The 18,610-nt window shown below is 39.8% G+C and overlaps 1 protein-coding gene across 2 annotated transcripts in view; it reads left to right on the top strand.

Annotated features, from left to right (window-relative positions):
- The window catches only part of MET (MET proto-oncogene, receptor tyrosine kinase), a 129,193-nt gene that overhangs the window by 61,703 nt on the left and 48,880 nt on the right, over positions 1 to 18,610 (top strand). For both annotated transcript variants that reach the window (XM_082631958.1, XM_082631959.1), the window contains one exon: positions 8,205 to 8,396. In XM_082631958.1, the coding sequence (XP_082488084.1) occupies positions 8,205 to 8,396 (192 nt within the window). The remainder of the gene's footprint in view (positions 1 to 8,204; positions 8,397 to 18,610) is intronic.

An 18,610-nucleotide genomic window follows, 5' to 3' on the forward strand; every position in this document is an offset into this window, starting at 1 on the left:
AGTCCGCCTGCTGATGCAGGGGACATTGGTTTGTGCCCCGGTCCAGGAAGATCCCACATGCTGCGGAGCGGCTGGGCCCATGAGCCATGGCCACTGAGCCTGCGCATCCGGAGCCTGTGCTCCGCAATGGGAGAGGCCACAACAGTGAGAGGTCCGCGTACCGCAAAAATAAATAAATAAATAAATAAATAAATAGACTCAAAATAGATTAAAGACCTAAATATAAGGCCCGACACTATCAAACTCTTAGAGGAAAACATAGGCAGAACACTCTGTGACATAAATCACAGCAAGATCCTTTTTGTCCCAACCCCTAGAGAAATGGAAACAAAAATAAACAAATGGGACCTAATGAAACTTAAAAGCTTTTGCACAGCAAAGGAAACCATAAACAAGACAAAAAGACAACCCTCAGAATGGGAGAAAATAGTTGCAAATGAAGCAACTGACAAAGGATTAATCTCCAAAATGTACAAGCAGCTCATGCAGCTCAATATCAAAACAACAAACAACCCAATCCAAAAATGGGCAGAAGAACTAAATAGACATTTCTCCAAAGAAGATATACAGATTACCAACAAACACATGAAAGAATGCTCAACATCATTAATCATTAGAGAAATGCAAATCAAAACTGCAATGAGGTGGCTTCCCTGGTGGCGCAGTGGATGAGAGTCTGCCTGCCGATGCAGGGCACATGGGTTCGTGTCCCGGTCCGGGAAGATCCCACATGCCACGGAGCGGCTAGGCCCATGAGCCATGGCTGCTGAGCCTGCGTGTCCAGAGCCTGTGCTCCGCAACGGCAGAGGCCACAACAGTGAGAGGCCCGCGTACCGCAAAAAAAAAAAAAACTGCAATGAGGTATCATCTCTCACCAGTCAGAATGGCCATCCTCAAAAAATCTACAAACAATAAATGCCGGAGAGGGTGTGGAGAAAAGGGAACCCTCTTGCACTGTTGTTGGGAATGTAAATTGATACAGCCAGTATGGAGAACTGTTTGAAGGTTCCTTAAAAAACTAAAAATAGAACTACCATATGACCCAGCAATCCCAGTACTGGGCATATACCCTGAAAAAGCCATAATTCAAAAAGAGTCATGTACCCCAATGTTCATTGCAGCTCTATTTACAATAGCCAGCACATGGAAGCAACCTAAGTGTCCATCAACAGATGAACGGATAATGAAAACGTGGCACATATATACAATGGAATATTAGTCATAAAAAGAAACGAAATTGAGTTATTTGTAGTGAGGTGGATGGATCTAGAGTCTGTTATACAGAGTGAAGTAAGTCAGAAAGAGAAAAACAAATACCGTATGCTAACACGTATATATGGAATCTAAAAAAAAAAAAATGTCATGAAGAACCTAGGGGCAAGACGGACATAAAGACAGAGACCTACTAGAGAATGGACTTGAGGATACAGGGAGGGGAAAGAGTAAGCTGGGACAAAGTGAGAGAGTGGCATGGACATATATACACTACCAAACGTAAAATAGCTAGTTGGAAGCAGCCGCATAGCACAGGGAGATCAGCTCGGTGCTTTGTGACCACATAGAGTGGGGGGAGGGAGGGAGACGCAAGAGGGAAGAGATATGGGGACATATGCATATGTATAACTGATTCACTTTGTTATAAAGCAGAATCTAATACACCACTGTAAAGCAATTATACTCCAATAAAGATGTTAAAAAAAAAAAAAGTTGGGGTGGAGAGAATAGTTAATTGGCTCTCTTCACTTTCTTACCTCCCATTTATTCACTGTTTTCTTTTAAAATTTATTTTTATAATGATATAGTAATATATACAAAAGAATAATGTACTGTATACATGTATGTGTTGTGAGTGTATATGAAAAATAAAACAAATACTGATTCTCTACCACGAAGCTGAAAAAAGAATAATTACCAATGCCTTTGAAGGCCCTATGTGTCCCACCCAGTCTTATTCCTACCCTCCTGCCCCAGAAAAGTGGGTAAACGGCAATTGTGAATTGTTTGCTCATCTTTCCCTTGCCTTTACTTGTGCTACACATGTGTATATGCCTAAACAACATATTGTACTGGATGATTTTATTTCTTGTTTCTTTTTCCCTCTTGACTCAAATATCTTGAGCTCTATGGTATCTTCCTGTGCCCTTGTACTATCCACTATTCTTATTCTTTGTCACTATTTCCCCTCCCCCATCCAATTAAACACATTACTTCTTTTTTTTTTTTTTAACTGCGTTGGGTCTTAGTTGCCGCACAGGCTTTCTCTAGTTGCAGCATGCGGGGGCTACTCTTTGTTGCAGTGTGCAGACTTCTCATTGCGGTGGCTTCTCTTGTTGCAGAGCACAGGCTCTAGGCGCACAGGCTTCAGTGGTTGTGGCACACAGGCTCAGTAGTTGTGGCTTGCGGGCTCTAGAGCACAGGCTCAGTATTTGTGGTGCACTGGCTTAGTTGCTCCGCGACATGTGGGATCTTCCCAGACTGGGGATCGAACCGTGTTCCCTTCATTGGCAGGCGGATTCTTAACCACTGCACCACCAGGGAAGTCCCAAAACACATTACTTCTGTCATTCAAAAGACATCGTAAAGAGAGACTTTAGGAGAGAGCCAGGCTTCGGGTTTACATGAGCAGGGAGTGGGTGTCAGCGGCCAGCGGGAGGGGGCCATCAGCTGCCAAAGTAAATGCAAGAATCCAAAAATGGGATGGGTCTTGTGTCAGGATAGTCACTCTGAGATTCCCATGGTGTCCTAGATGGTCACCTGACCTTCTTAATGGAAAATCTTAATGCCTTAGTGGAAAAAAGAATAAGCGTGTTAATCAAGGCAGGTTAGGATGTCATACTAAGGAGACTGGACTTTTCCTGCAGGCCTTTGGGAAGCAATTAAAATTTTGAAGAAGGAAGTAACTGCTTCAAGGCAGATGAGATGGGAGACAGGAAGGCCAGTGAGGAACACCTATCCTGGGGCAGGCGTGCAGGGGTGACTGGAGGGCTGCACGGGAGAGACACTGCAGACAGAGTTGAGCGAGACCTAGCAACTGCTTGGATGTGAGAGATGCTGGAGAAAGAGGAGTTGGTGATGGCTGAAATTTCAAGTGACCAGGATGGAAACACCGTAATGTTCATTAACCAAAATAGGTGACAAAGAGGTAAATTTGAGAGCCATGCTAACTAGAACAGCCCAAAATGCTAGTGGTCATCTCTGTGCCATGGTCCAGAGAATAATGATTAATTCCAGCCTTTCTCTCAGAAAAGGAATCAGGGGTGGGCAAATCTATCAATACATTTCCTTCTTTGAAGCGTTGTGGGTTTACATGTTAAATGATAACTTTTGTTAAGTGATTCCAACTCTCTTAGAGTTACAACTTCCCTACCTTTCAGTTTCTCATACATAAAGTGAGGGACTGGAATAAGATGGTCTCTAAGGCCCTTTCCATTTTTGTAATTATACAACTCTCGGAACTTTGCCCAGAATAGTAAACAGTAGCAAAAGCAATTCATGAGCTTGAGAGTCAGAGAGAATTAAATTCGAATGCCTGTTCCAGTGTGAACCTGTGGCCGCCTTTGGCTGCCCTGCGTCTCCTCCTGAAACTCAGTGTGATAAAACCTCACAGGGCTGCTGTGAGTCTGCTTGTACGTGAAAATGCCCAGCTCAGTGCCTGGCACAGTGTAGGTGCAGGGTAAAGATTGATTTCCTCCCTCCCTTCCTTCCTTCCTTCCTTCTTCCTCCCTTTGTTACCAAAGAGAGAGCATTAGTCTGGCTTCTCAACTGGTGCTGGGGGAAAACTTTCTCTGTAGGCTCTTCTGCAGTGCCCCAAAGCAGCTGTTGTACCAGAGAACTGCTTTTCACCAGCTACGTTCACTTTTACCCCAAAACACGAGACCTTTGGCTTTAAGAGAAGCACGAGTGGCAAGGAGACCCCCGGCAGTGGGTCTGTAGTTCTTCCAGCTGGACGGGATCCCACTCTAACATCACACCAGGAACTGTGTGTAAAGTGATGAGGAGTCACCCCATCTTTCCTGCACAAATGAGCAACAAACACATTAACTAGTTATCTGTAAGGGACATGGTGAATCAGATGGAGTATTTACAGGATACTTTACGTTTGCAATGCTGAGATTTTAAACCAAAGCTCCCTCTAATAGTTAAAGATCTACTATTCAAGCATAACGACAGCCTGCAGCTCTGTAAGCCAGTTCCTGCCACCCTAACCCCAGGCGTCGAGTTTATCAGGATTCTCAGCAGGAAGAGACAAGGAGTAGTCCCCCTCTCCTGCAGTGAACACTGGAATGTTACGTTTTCCTCGAAGTTAGTGCCCCTCTCCTGCAGATCTCAGCTGTGGAGAAAATGAAAAAGAAAAAGTTTAGGGTCCCCTGGCTTCTGAAATTTGAATGCCACTTGGCCCTGACATGATGTTTGGTTTTTGGCTCCATTGCACAATTTTTTAAGATCAAGGAGTTCTGTACATCCTATTCCAACATTGTTCAGTGTTTCTATACTTTGGAATTTGTTTGTGGGGGGGTGGGGGACAGGAATCCCTCTCAGTCCTTGAGGAAGTACCATTTAGAGACCTTACTGTTTCCTAAAGGAGAAGCCTTGAAGTGTGGAATATAAATATGCATTAACTCTGATGCAGAGTTCTACACTTATTAAGCCTTACATGTGAGAAAACAGACACATAGAAGCTAAAGTTCTGGTCCTGTTTCTCTCCCTTCATTTAGAGAAGATCAGTGAGGTCCTGCAGGTTTGCAGACACTCTGAGATGCATCTAAACCTCTGTTCTCCAGCTCGCCCTATTCAGCAAGGCAGACCACAAAGCAAGCTGGGTAGGCAAATGAGCTTTATCCCTGGTTACTTTGAAAATGCATTAATTTTTCAGCAGGCAGTTGTTAAATACCTACAGTGTGCTAGGCAGCGTACACAGTGGGGATAAAAGATAAATGAGACAATTCCTGGACTCTTGTTGATAGTAGGCTGCTACTAGTTTACAACCTAAGACTCTACTCCACAATTTGCCAATTGTTTTGTATCCTGATGAATCCATCATATCTCCACCGCACCGAACCCCAAGTCATGTCTGAGGCTTTAAAGTTCCCAGAATGCCACCTAGACATAGGAAAAAAGTGAGAACAAGAAATGAACAAAATCACAGAAGCTGACTCTGAAGAGCAGCCACCTCTATAACGGAATACTTCATAAGGCCTTTGATTTAAAAATGTCCTTTGCTCCTTTAAGAAGCTTCCCTGGTTCTAGCACTCTCTGCAAAATGGATGATTGATCACCAATGGAAACTTAATTACCAATTAATTGGTAACTATTGAACTGACAGTACATCTCGGTTATCTGCTACTCCTCAGAGCAATCTATAGCACTTTAGTGAAGAAAAGTTTCTAATTAAATAGTAAAATAGCACTCACAAATATATCAAAAAATGTCTAGAACTACAACATCTTATTAAAAGTCATAGGTTTAGCATCTCTGAGACTCTCTGTTTGCTAACTTATCACCATTTAAAATAAAAAAATAGTTGTTGCTATGTAAAACAGGATGTTAGGTGATATTTAACCATAAAAGTTAATAGATGTAAGAACTTTGCATTCTATGTGACAGAAATTTGACATTAAGGAGTAAGGTTATTTTACATAAGGGTGACTAAATTTTTTATTTCAGTTTGTTCTTAAGCACGAAATTGGTTTGAAATATGCTCTAACAACTTTCTGATTATTACAAATACAATAGGACAATAATAGAAAATCTCTAATCTTCAAATCATTTTCCTGGACTTGTAGCTACATACAAAGATGTGTAAAACTGAGCTTTTTCTCTCTTTCTTCAAGTTAGACTTTGTCTTCTTTATACACCTTCTTGCCCCCCATTATCTGCCCCAAAGTTACCAATTTGCAATTATCTTTTCAGGACAGTTGGGGTGAGTCAGTCCATTTGTCCCTTATAAACTCATAAACTATCCCTATTCCTGAAAAAAAAATAGCTTTAGTAATATTGGTTCATATCTTCACACTCATTCCCCATCTACCCATAACTGATTTACTTACTTGTTCATTCATTCAATTAGTATTTATTAAACATCTACTATGTGTGATATTTCATCTACTACTAGCAATACAGTGGTAAACAAGCAGGGTCCCTAAAGACAGGGAGCCACTTGGGAGAAGTCTCACATCACTCTTATATCACACAAGCGAATAGTAGTTGCAGCTATAACGAGTGCTATTTCACATAGTAAATGGTATTATGACAGTCTATAATAGAAGCATTTGACCTAGATATTGGGGTCAGGGCAGGCCTTCTGAGGAACCGATGACAAGCTGAGATCTGAAGGAGGCATAGGAGTTAACAAGGTGAATGGAGGTGGAAGGAGCATTCCAGGCAGAGGGAACAGCATGTGCAGAGGCCCTGTCATGGAGGACACATGGCTATTTAGAGAACTAAGAGAAGGCCAGCTCACTGGAGCATAGAGAGCAAGGAAGAACGCAGTGCAGGGTGAGTCTGGAGAATTTGAGCAGGAACCAGATGATGCAGGATCCAATGGGGCATGTTAAAAGTTTTGTCCTTGATCCGAAGAGCAGTGGGGAAATGTTCAGTGTTTTAAGCAGAGTGACATGATGAGATTTGTGGTTTAAAAAGAAAATTTGGCTGCAGTGTGGAGAATAGACTTTGAAAGAGATTGGATGAGATTGGACGGGGCAGGTCCAGTTAAGAAGCCATTGTCATAGTCCAGGAAAGGATGGAGGTGCCTTTGATGAAGTTTGCCATGGTAGAGATAGAGAAAACTGTAGAGACCCAGGAGATATTTAGAAAGTGCAATTGATGGGAATTGGTGATGAACTGTGTATGGGGAGGAATGACGGATGACACTTAGATTTCTGACTTGTGCACCTGGAGAAATGGTGGAGCCATTTGCTGGGGTGCATTATATCACAAGGTCAGGCATGGGGGAAGATTGTGGTTTCTACTTTGGTCATGTTGAGCCTGAGGTCTTTGAGACATCTGAGTTCAGATTTCATAGGCAGTTTGATAAATGCACAGTCAGCTCAGAGGAGCAAGTTAGCCTGGAGGTACAAATGTGAGTGTCAACTAAATAGAGTGAAACTGAGATATCCTGGGTGGGGAGTATGAAGAGTGAGTGAGCAGAGGAGCAGCCCTAGGATGGAGCCTTGAGAAACTCTAACATTGACAGGCAAGCATGGATGGTCCTGCAAAGGAGACAAATGTTACAATCTGAGAAGTAGTAGAAGGAAGACCAGCAGACTGAAGTGTCGAGGTGAAGGGAAGGATCCATAGTACTTAAATTGTCATGTGTTAGTGAACAATATTCTTTAAATCCTTTCACTTAGAGTTAAAGCTAAAAGATAAATACCTGATTTGGTGGTAATTGCCTTTTAGTTAGCTAGTTAACAAAGCATTTGATGTACAACTTTTACATTTTTTGAGCCTTTCACCATAATGAGGACAAATACTCTATGTTCTCTGTGCTGGGTTCTATTATAAGAGATTTCTGTAAACTAGCTCATTTAATCTTTACAACAGCTCTGTAAGGTAAGTACATTTCTGTAATTCTCTCAATTTTACAAATGGAGGAACTGTAACAGAGATAACATGAAATTCACAAACAGAGGGAGGTTATAGAAATTACATACAACGAGTAACCATTAAGGACCAGGGTTTGATGCAGGCACCTAGGTCTGGAGTCTGTGCTCTGCTGCTTCCCCATGAATTATCCCCACCACCCCGCTGCGCACAAATGCACAAAGGAACACATTTAAAAATATAATGTCCTAGTGTGATTCTGACATTTATGATTATTCCAGTTGATATTCATCTCATTGGACTTGCCTGCTAGAAGCATTACCTTCATGTCCAGGCCTGAAACATTCATAGTTTTGTTTTTCTTTTACTAGCACCAGCTAAGTTCCATTTTTATGTACGTACATATCAAATCGTGATACAAACTGTGAGGGAAAGATTTGCCCCTAGTTTTAGAGTCTATATATACAGAGCAGCACCTACTGATACTAGAGTCATTTAGGTCACTAGAATTGTTTCTGCCTCTCTGGGACTATTTGTCTATTTGCAAACTGTCTATTATCCTTGCCATTCCCTCCAAGCTCTAAAAAGACACACCAAAAAGTTTCTTAATAGCTTGCTCACATCTGGACTCACATTAATTCTATGACCATATTTTATTCCAGACACTTTTGAGAAATTCATCAGGCTGCGAAGCGCGCAGTGACGAATACCGAACGGAGTTTACCACAGCTTTGCAGCGCGTTGACTTATTCATGGGCCAGTTCAACCAAGTCCTCTTAACATCTATATCCACCTTTATTAAAGGAGACCTCACCATCGCTAATCTTGGAACGTCAGAGGGTCGATTCATGCAGGTACATACTTTCTGAGAGTGGCTGTGTCTGTTTTATCCGGTGTTATGCAATTAATTTCCTTCTCTTTTTACAGTAAGGTGTTTGCAAATACTGTAAGTGAAAATCACAGTGGAAGCTAGAGGCATAGACTGAAAGCAAAACAATGAAGCTTGGTCCACTTTTTATGAAGTGTATGGCCTTTTCTCGTTGTTAAATTCTTAAAGCTTTCAGTTTAAATGTGGTTGCTTTAATTTTCTTGCCTGGAATGGTTTGGGTTTTTTTTTTCCATTCATGATTTCTATCACATGATTGGAAAATAAAATGAAACAATTAAAGCACTTCCAGGCGATGTTTTCCTATTTCAAGGGAAGCTACGGATCAAAAGAGAGCTATTGTGTGAACCGTGCGTCTCCATGAGAAGAAACATTCACATCATTGAGAAATATTGGCAGGAGTTAGGAAGGGACGTTATCATCAAAATCCCATTGTAACTCTAGTTCTCCTGATTCTGCAAAATGATGGGGTCAGACACAAAAAAGTGCAAACACTGGGAAAAAAAGATCCGGATTTTGTTAAGAAATGCCTTTAATGGATAGCAACAGTATTTCCATACAATAAAAGTTCACATTTCAGACTTGCAGTTATCGTGTCCCCTAGATACAAGAACCCTATAACTTTGCAGAAATAAAAATGCTCTCATGTTGGGTCTGTTTTACTCCTTTAATAGTTATTGGTAGTGCTTTCAACATGAGTTCATTAGTAGATTCTTGGTTAATACACAGTGACGATGGTATCTATGGAAATGTTGACTTTCCTCAAAGACTAGAAATTTCTTTTAAAGAAGAATGTTTATTTCATAATCATCTGACATAATTAACAGCCCAGTCCAGCAATGACTGTTAGTAAACGAATTGAGGACGATGATGTTTTCCTAAGACTTGCCCATCTATACATTCTCTACCTGTATTCTTTAACAAATATATATTTTTTAAAAGTTACCACTGTCTTTGTAGCAGTCTGGGTACTGATCAAATGTTTTTCTTGTACTAGTGGGCATGGTGGAATTTTTTCAAAATCATGAAACGTGTAAATAAAACTTTCCCACCTCAAAATGAATCATATATTGTAGATCCTGTTATCTAAATAATCCCACACTTGGTCTCCCCTCCTCCCATTGCTTCACAATTAACTACACTTTTTCTCCCACCCACCCCCCAGCCCAGTGTTCTTATTCACCCACTTCAGAGCATTCAGTGCTGTCCTTAACTCCTCAAAATGTGAAGGAGAGATGCCCAGTCTCCTCCCACACAGGCAAGCACTCTAACATATTTGAAATATGATCATATCTATTATCCTTGTAAAATGGGTTTGTTATGTAGTATTTATATGTGTTTTTAGTTTACATTGATGTTATTCTGTAGAATTCCAAGAAAAATCTGAAGGAGGATGACTGAATTCATCAGTTGAATTCCTATTGTGTTTACTATGTTGATTTGCTTCCCTTTATCTTTTTTCTGCTTTTCTTTTTTTCTTAATTGTCTAATACCTCACCAATCCAGTTCCATATTAATAAGCTTTCTACAGTCACTTTAGGTCTGACACTTTTTCACATCATAAGGTTCCTGGCCTATTTCCAGATTCTAAAGTTCTAATAAAATTCCATTTTTAGATAGATTGCTTTAATAGCTAAGTAAATTCTACTGTGTGACAGATTTCACAACCCAAGTGATATGTTATATACATCAGTCTCATTATAATAGAAATGCTTTAACATTTCTATTAAAAATGTAACAAATGTTTTATTCTTGTCTCCCAGCATTTTCATAAAAGAAGCCATAGTACACCTTTGCATCCATAACACCAAAGATGAAAATAAGTATATAAGTAGATATTTATTTTATGAAAAGCACTGCTATCCTTGATTTTTTTTTAAACCAGGTGGCTCTTAATTCATCAAATATGTATCAAGAACGTACTAACTTTGCTTTACTAGGCAAGTAAGTGCAGCTAAGGAAGCAGTGACACAGAACCTGCCTCTGAGGAACTAAAATTTCAGTAGGGGAAATAAAAACATGTATCTGACACGAAGAGTAGAGAAAAAAAAGACATAAAAAACACAGGGCTACTGAGACCCACAGAGAGAGGATCTATTTCTCTGACACTTGCCCAGAAGAATTCCATTTAGTAAAATTTTATGTAAATAAACCTAAACCATTTAAAGGATCAAAGAATCAACATCACTGAAATCCAGTTTGTTTACAGCAAATAATGTGGAGGCGGAGTCAGGAGTGCAGCAGAAATTTGGGGACCATCCAGCTTAATCTATCCAAGCAGTAACCTACCAAGTTCTGTAAATGTTTTGACTGCACTGAAGTGCTGAATCTGGGGCCAAGCCTAAGTTTCTACAACCCGTGTTTTAATAATACTATGAAGTTTCTGTTACAATATAGAAGGGACATAATTTTCCCAAAGACAGCTGCCATACATGAAAAGGAATAGAAAAATGATTTTACTTCCTTCCTACCCTGAAGCCTAAAGGCAAAGTTGCTTTGCAAATGTTTTCTCCCAAGAGTTTGCAGCTGTTTCTGCCTTTCCTATTGTGCTTATGTTCAACTCTGGCTGGGAATACAAGCTTCAGCCCCAGCTGTCGGGTGCAAAGTGAATCAGGTATTTCACAGTGGTTATTTGATTAGAAAGAATTATATTGTTTAGCTAACAATATTATACGTATGGAAGAGAAGACATTTTTGACATGTTTTTAACATTTAAACGTGTAACTTACACAGGTGCAGCTATGTCTAAATATACTAATGTGTACATACATTCAAGTCTATCTGTAGAGCTATGTCAGTGTAGATATAGATTTCAAAAACAGTTTTTATTTGGGTGATCACTCTGGGATGCTCTGAAGTAAAATAATATTTTAAGCAATGTTTGAGATAGTATAAGTAAACAGTAAGAACACGCCTTCTTATGAATTTTGGAGGCAGAGCAGATGTAGAAAAGAACAAGGCTGGGGAACATGAGCACAGTGTGCAGGGCTACATGGGAGAGGGAAGCAGGATACTCATGAAGATCACAGGACTAATCACAGGGATTGCCCACATCTCCCCTTCTGAGCTCCTCATCTAATCTACATCCAAAAACAATGCTTGCTTGATTTTTTTTTTACAGCACTTATATAAGGCCTTTAATCTCTAGATGCAAGCATCGTTATTAAAATATTTGTGCATGACTGTCAGGCCGGGGAGAGCAAGTGGATGGGGGTGGGGTGGGAGTGGGGAGGCACTTTCAAGACTTGTTGCAAGTTCAGCTCCACATTCACTGGGCAGCTACCTTGTCTATATACAGTGGCCACTGCCTGAGCACTGTCACAGATTTCATTAGGTTCTTTGGCATTATCCTTGCTCTTCTCCCATCACCCTTTCTCCTCTCCCCAGTTCCTTGATGCTGTTACCACCGATAACCCCTTTTCTCTTGTGCCTCTTAACTGGACTAGTTGGTCTTAAGCAAGAAACTTCAAGAGGTAGGGACCACCTAAAAAGACATGGTTAGCTCATGATCATTACTTATGACCATTACTTAAAGGATTATGTTAGTAATCAGTGAACTTGACAATAATTACTCACTTCTAGTAAGAAGAATCGATTCATCTATTGACCTCCTGTCTCTAAATTTCTTCAGCTCCTGTGCTGCCGTCATGGCATGTCAGTGCTTTGTGCTCGAAGCCTGCAGCATACATTTCATTTGGGATTACTGCTATTTTAGACTATATAGACACAGATCATCAACTCATCAATGCTGTGAGCAGCCTGCAGAGACACAGCCAAACAAAGCTTGAACTTGATTGCTAACTTACCCGTCTCCTTTATAAAATGCTCAGATAAAAATATCTGCCTTTTTTTAAGGTGTACATCATTGATTTAGTTACATATCTAAAGAGTGGTAGCGGGCCTCCCTGGTGGCGCAGTGGTTGAGAGTCCGCCTGCCGATGCAGGGGATACGGGTTCGTGCCCCGGTCTGGGAGGATCCCATATGCCGCGGAGCGGCTGGGCCCGTGAGCCATGGCCGCTGGGCCTGCGCATCCGGAGCCTGTGCTCCGCAACGGGAGAGGCCACAACAGTGAGAGGCCCGCATACCGCAAAAAAAAAAAAAAAAAAAAAAAAAAAAAAGAGTGGTAGCTTTGCTATATTTCTTTAGAGGAAAATATACTTCATGGGTTCTGAAATTTCTTTTGGGAGAAAAAGAACCTATTGTAAATAATGATTTCAGAGTTATGTCCATAACAAAAAATTAAGCCCAGCTCATATATAGTCTCCTAAAATGAATTAATGCATGGTTTTGAAATATATATATCTTATAAACTGTTATAGCATAGAAATTTCAAACACCATACATATTTGAAACCATGGGAAAGTGCTAACCTTTTGTTTGTTTTGGTTTTTTTGGTAGCAGGGAATAACTGGAATTTCTTGTTCGGGTGCTTATTTGAAAAAATGGAGAGACATTTTAAAACAGGAAATATATTTATCAGTAGTTTTTTCAAAATTCAGACAGATATACTCTATATATAGATTGGCAAATCCTACAACCATTGTATTTGGAATACTGATTTGAAAGTATTGGATTTTTTTAAATTTTTACAAATTTACTAGCTTATTTGGTTTTTAGATGCTTGAAATTTTTTACAAAGTTCTCAGTTTGGTATTGACTCATTTTGACTCACTTTGACTCATTTCAAAAAGTTGAAACACACATACACATCGATATTATAATCATTAAAAAAATTGTTTTACTTTTTGTACATACCCTGGCCTTTGTAGTGTCTGGTTGGTATAGAAGCTCTTGTGCCCACTTACCAAAAAGAGTGAAAGAACAGAGCAAAGTTTCATTTAATTCAACTTTTGCCACCTGGTACTTTGTCTTACTACTTCTAATTTTGAGTTGTCAGCACCAATCAGCAATTTCCACTTCTTATGTTTCACTTTTTTAATTCCAGAAAATTAGATGTTTACCTTGGTTGAAACAAAACTCTTTATATCTGATTTCTTTCTAAACAAATACCAATTTCTCTCACATACTTAAGATATAAACCTATAGCTGGTGTTTTAGTCAGTTCGGGCTGTTGTAACAAATTACCATAGACTAGGTGGCTTAAAAAACCAAACATTTATTTCTTACAGTTCTGGAGGCTGCGAATTCCAAGATCAAGGTGCCAGCAGATCTGGAGTCTAGTGAGGGCCTGCTTCCTGGTCCACAGATTGCCATCTTCTCACTGTGTCCTCACATGGTGGAAAGAGGGCATGAGAACTCTCTGGAGTCCCATTTATAGGGCACTTATCTCATTCATGAGAGCTTCACCCTCATGACCTAAGCAGCATCCAAAGGCCTCATCTCTTCACACCATCACACTGGGGATTAGGATTTCAACATATGAACTTGGGTGGGGGGGGGGTGGACACAAACATTCAGTCCATTGCAGAAGGCATCAGAAGCCATACCTTGAAAATGCAAACCAAACTCTTGAAGGTTATCTAAATGTCTGGAGCATTAAAAAACCCATCCCTTCATCAAGGCTTAAGTAGTCTTCTTATTTCAATCTATTCATATGTTTAAGGAATAGATATGCCTTTTGGACCTACTATGTGCCAGATCTGTACTAGAAACTAGAGAGAAAGCAGACTCATTTCCTGGATCTGTAAGTTCATATCCAGTTATAACCCAGTTTGTTTATTAATGGTGTTATCTCCTTCACTTACATTTTTTTTCCTCTCTCAATTCACTGGGGAATGTGCTGCATCTCCCACTCTGCTTCTCATAGTGAGAATCCATTTTTGTTTCTTCTACCCCTCCCCCACCTCCAGCCTTTCTAGATCTCTGTTTTACAAAAGTCCTGTCTGACCATGAGGTATGTTCTTCAGAGAACTGGTTGGGAGGCTGAGCAGGTGATGCCCAAGTATCAGTCTCAGGCAGGAGGAATGGATGGAAGCCTGTGAACCTTCAGAAGTAAACTGGTCTTTTACTTAATTTAAGGAAACATTTTGCAGATAAATACAAACCAACCACAATGAAGTACCACTTCACACCTACTAGGATGGCTATAATCAAGAAAATGAAAAATAACAAATGTCAATAAGGATGTGAAGAAATTGGAACACTCATACATTGCTGGTGGGAACGTAGAATTATGCATCCCATATGGAAAATGGTCTGGCAGTTCCTCAAAAGGTTAAATATAGAGTTACCGTAAGACCCAACAATTCCACTCCTAGGTATATACCCAACAGAAGTGCAAATATATATTCTCACCAAAAGTTAGACTTGGATGTTCCTAGCAGCATTATTCACAATAGCCAAAAAGTAGAAACAACCCAAATGTCCATCAACTGATAAATGGATGAATAAAATACAGTATATTCATACAAAGGAATATTATTTGACAATAAAAAGGAATGAAGTACTGATACATACTCCAACATGGATGAACCTTGAAAACATTAAGTGAAAGAAACCAGTTACAAAAGACCACATATTGTAGGATTCCATTTACATGAAATGTCCAGAATAGGAAAATCTGCGGAGATATAAAGTAGATTAGTGGTTGCCAGGAACTGGAGGGTATGACGGGCTAGGGTGGATGATGGCTAAGGCGTGTGGGGTTTCTGAGGTAATGAAAATATTCCAAAATTAGTTGTGAAGATGGTTGCACAAATCTGTGAATATGCTAAAAACCACTGAATTGTCTACTTTAAAAAAATGAGGAGAAAAACCACGTATCTCACATTATGTGAGAAATAATATCTCATGTTAAATTGTATTCATCCTTCTTAAAGAAAATTAAATTCTAAAACAGTTTAATCAAAAGTAGAACTCTGGGGCTTCCCTGGTGATGCAGTGGTGGAGAGTCCGCCTGCCGATGCAGGGGACACGGGTTCGTGCCCCGGTCCGGGAAGATCCCACATGCCGCGGAGCAACTGGGCCCATGAGCCATGGCCGCTGAGCCTGCGCATCTGGAGCCTGTGCTCCGCAACAGGAGAGGCCACAACAGTGAGAGGCCCGTGTACCGCAAAAAAAAAAAAAAATAGAACTCTGTGTGTGGGGTGAAGAGGTCTGGCCTTTATGTATTTATAGATATATTACATAGAATTACTTTGTTCAGGGTCATGAATTTATGGCCCTAGCCACAAGGTTTTATTTTATTTTATTTATTTTATTTTTACATATATTTTATATATATATATTTACATATATATTTACATATATTTCTTCCCCTGTCCTCCCCCAGGTAATTTGAGATCATAGCCACCGCAGTCAAGTAAATTCAGATTCCTCCCTACTCCCTCACCCTAGTCTTGTATTTTCAAGAGCATTAAAGAAAACGGTTTTGAGAACGAAACACTAAAGATTAGTTGTCAGCACGGTAGAAACTCAAAAGATAGTTGCCAGTCTTCTATTTCTTACTCATTGTCCTAAGACTGCCATGTGATTTATCATAAGAATTAAATTTAAATGCTGGATTCTATTCTGTCCTTAGAAATATCTCCATGACAACCAAAAGGAGCTCCTAACTTCTTGCAGACATTGCTTCAGGAGTATTTTGAGAGTTAAAGTGGTTACCCAATCATTTAGAATTCTGGCAATAAGAGAAAGTGAGGAATTAATGATAGAAACAATAGCAATAGGTATCCCTCCAGAGAAAGGGCTAATGATCAACTAAAACTGTATTTGCATCTGTGATATGACCTCTGCTTGAAACTCCAAGCAGTCGTCTCACTTTCCACACAGCCTTCCTGTCTTCTCTGGTTCATTCCTTTTTCTATAACAAGCCACACTTATCCTAGCTCATGATCAAAAGTTGAGCTTGCCAGCTGTACTAATAACATTTCCTCTATGCCATCAAAAACTATTTAGATGTGGAGTCTTTCTCCTTAGGCACACTTAACTTGTGCAGCCAAGATTACAAATACTCCAGAAACAAGGAGTATTTGGCAAGACAAATATATTGTGAAATTTGTTTTAATGCTTTGACTCATAAGTGGCTCTTGGGAGCTCAGAGTTGAAGTTTTTTATTGGTATTTACTCTGGTGCTCCAAGAGTAGATCGGTTGAGTGTTTAAAAAGAGGTCAAGCAAACAGATTCTGGCATGAGATAAAGCTCCTTGGAAACCTGACTCTTGTACTTTCTAGCTGAGGTTCTCTGTCATCTTTTCTTTATGGAAAACAATAGTACCTACCCTGTAGGATTATTGTGAGGAGTAAATAAAATACCCATTTAAAGCACTTAGCACAATGCCTGGCTCAGTTACCATCATATATGGTGTTCTTCAGACAAAAAGTCTTAACTGGTAATGCACCAAATCAATCTATCCAAGTTCCAGAGGTGCAAAGAGCTTCTTTATGAAAAGAGTAATGTTAATCCTTTCTGGGAAATGAATATTTGGATAGGCTTAAGATAGTTGATAAAGTCAAAGATGATGACCTATTAATTAAGCAGGGATTGCTTATTATAGATAGGGGAAATGATATTAAAGAGAGCAAAAAGATAGGAGACAAAACAGTAGTAGGAGGTGACTGTTATGTAGCAGGTCTGAATAGAATGGAAGGTATAAGAGAGAAACAAAACGCAAATACCTATAGGCAGGTTCAGAGGGATGAATGATCTCCAGTGAAGTAGAAAGCACAGAATGAGGCAGAGAACAGAGTCAGGTTATTAAGAGAGGCTGGTGTATTGTTTTGGTTTTTACTTGTGTGTGAGAAAATGAAAATTTTTTTCACCTTTTCAGTTTGAAGTGATTGACAACAATCAGGGAAATATGAAAAAATTGGGGGGGCAGGGAGGCGTGAGGGGTAGGAAAAACAAGAGGTGGTGAGAACCAGAAGTACATCAAGATAGAAAAATTGGTTAACTGAAATCTGGATAATTTGGGATAGAACTTTGGTTTTCTGATAGTCTGCTTGTAACCAGCACCCAAAGGGAGGTAGAACTTGTAATTGAACTTCTTTTTACTTCCCTTACAAAAGTCACAAATAACTACTTGGCCCTAAATTTAGGAATAACAGTAGTTTCCATCCTTTCCCATTCTGACCAAATGACCTTCGATCCATCACTTAACTTCTGTGCAAATATAGCCACCCTGCTTAATGGAGTTGTTTTGAAAGTGTTGAGTGTTTGGGATAGAACAAATGTTAGAAGAAGAATGTCATGATGTTTAATTTTTATAGCTGTGTGTGAGCGTGGTTGGTTTCTCTATCAACAGTCCACTCTCTGGGAGCAAATTAGGGACTTTGGGAATCTTCCCAAATTGTTTCAGGCAACTTGACTCCTTTGTTATACTGAAGAAAAAATTTACTACTGGTTCCCCAAAACATTTGTATGTTGTGTGTTTGTTAGAGTACTAAGCAGTTCATTCCCATTTTATGGATAAGAAAGCTGAGGTAGATGGAGTAGTTATTTATTATTTAATCCTAATCTCACAGCTGCCCACGTTTGTCCCATGATTTCAAACACATGGCAAATAAACGCACTTTCAGTGAAATGTAAAAGGGTATTTGGATGTCAGGCAATTTCACAAACTCAATTTCAAGCCCAGAGCTATGCTCAGCCTCCTGTACCCTCCTGTAGATACAACCTTATGCCCTATTTAAGAATGAGAGTCCCTCTGAGTGCTCCTAAACTCTCCTGTAGTCTGAGTGTTCATCTCAGATAGTCATCTGATTTTATACCTGGACTTCATTATTACTGGGTTCTAGCAATGGGGCAGATGGAAATTATATAGCTGAGAACCATCCCAAATTAGAAATACCTAACAGCAAGAATCACACCAATCATCAAACCTCATTTCCAAGGCATTGTTAAAACCATCAGGCCTTATTGTAACACCAGGCCAAGAAGCAGAACTTTAGTTATAATCAAAGTTAAAAAGTATGCTGGGACAATGGTCTGTAAGAAATGACAGCACACCCTTTCAAAGTTAGCTGAGGGCCTATTTTGATCTCAAAAGATCTATACATATGGCTTAAGAGTAGCAAAGCTGGAACCAAATCCAGTTCTCCAGACTTCCCATTCACTACCCTTTCCATTACATCAAGGGAAGCTGCTCAGTGGGGTGGGTCAGGAGAAAACATTAAAAAATAATCCAGAATCCTTGTAGCATAAGGGAGGTCTTCTGTGCTAGGCAGAGTTTTGGTTCCTCCAGTTCCCAATACAATCGTGAGGGTTTGTCTGCATGTGCTGGC

Source organism: Mesoplodon mirus, assembly GCF_964341445.2.
Source record: "Mesoplodon mirus genome assembly, chromosome: 9".
Lineage (NCBI taxonomy): Eukaryota > Metazoa > Chordata > Mammalia > Artiodactyla > Ziphiidae > Mesoplodon > Mesoplodon mirus.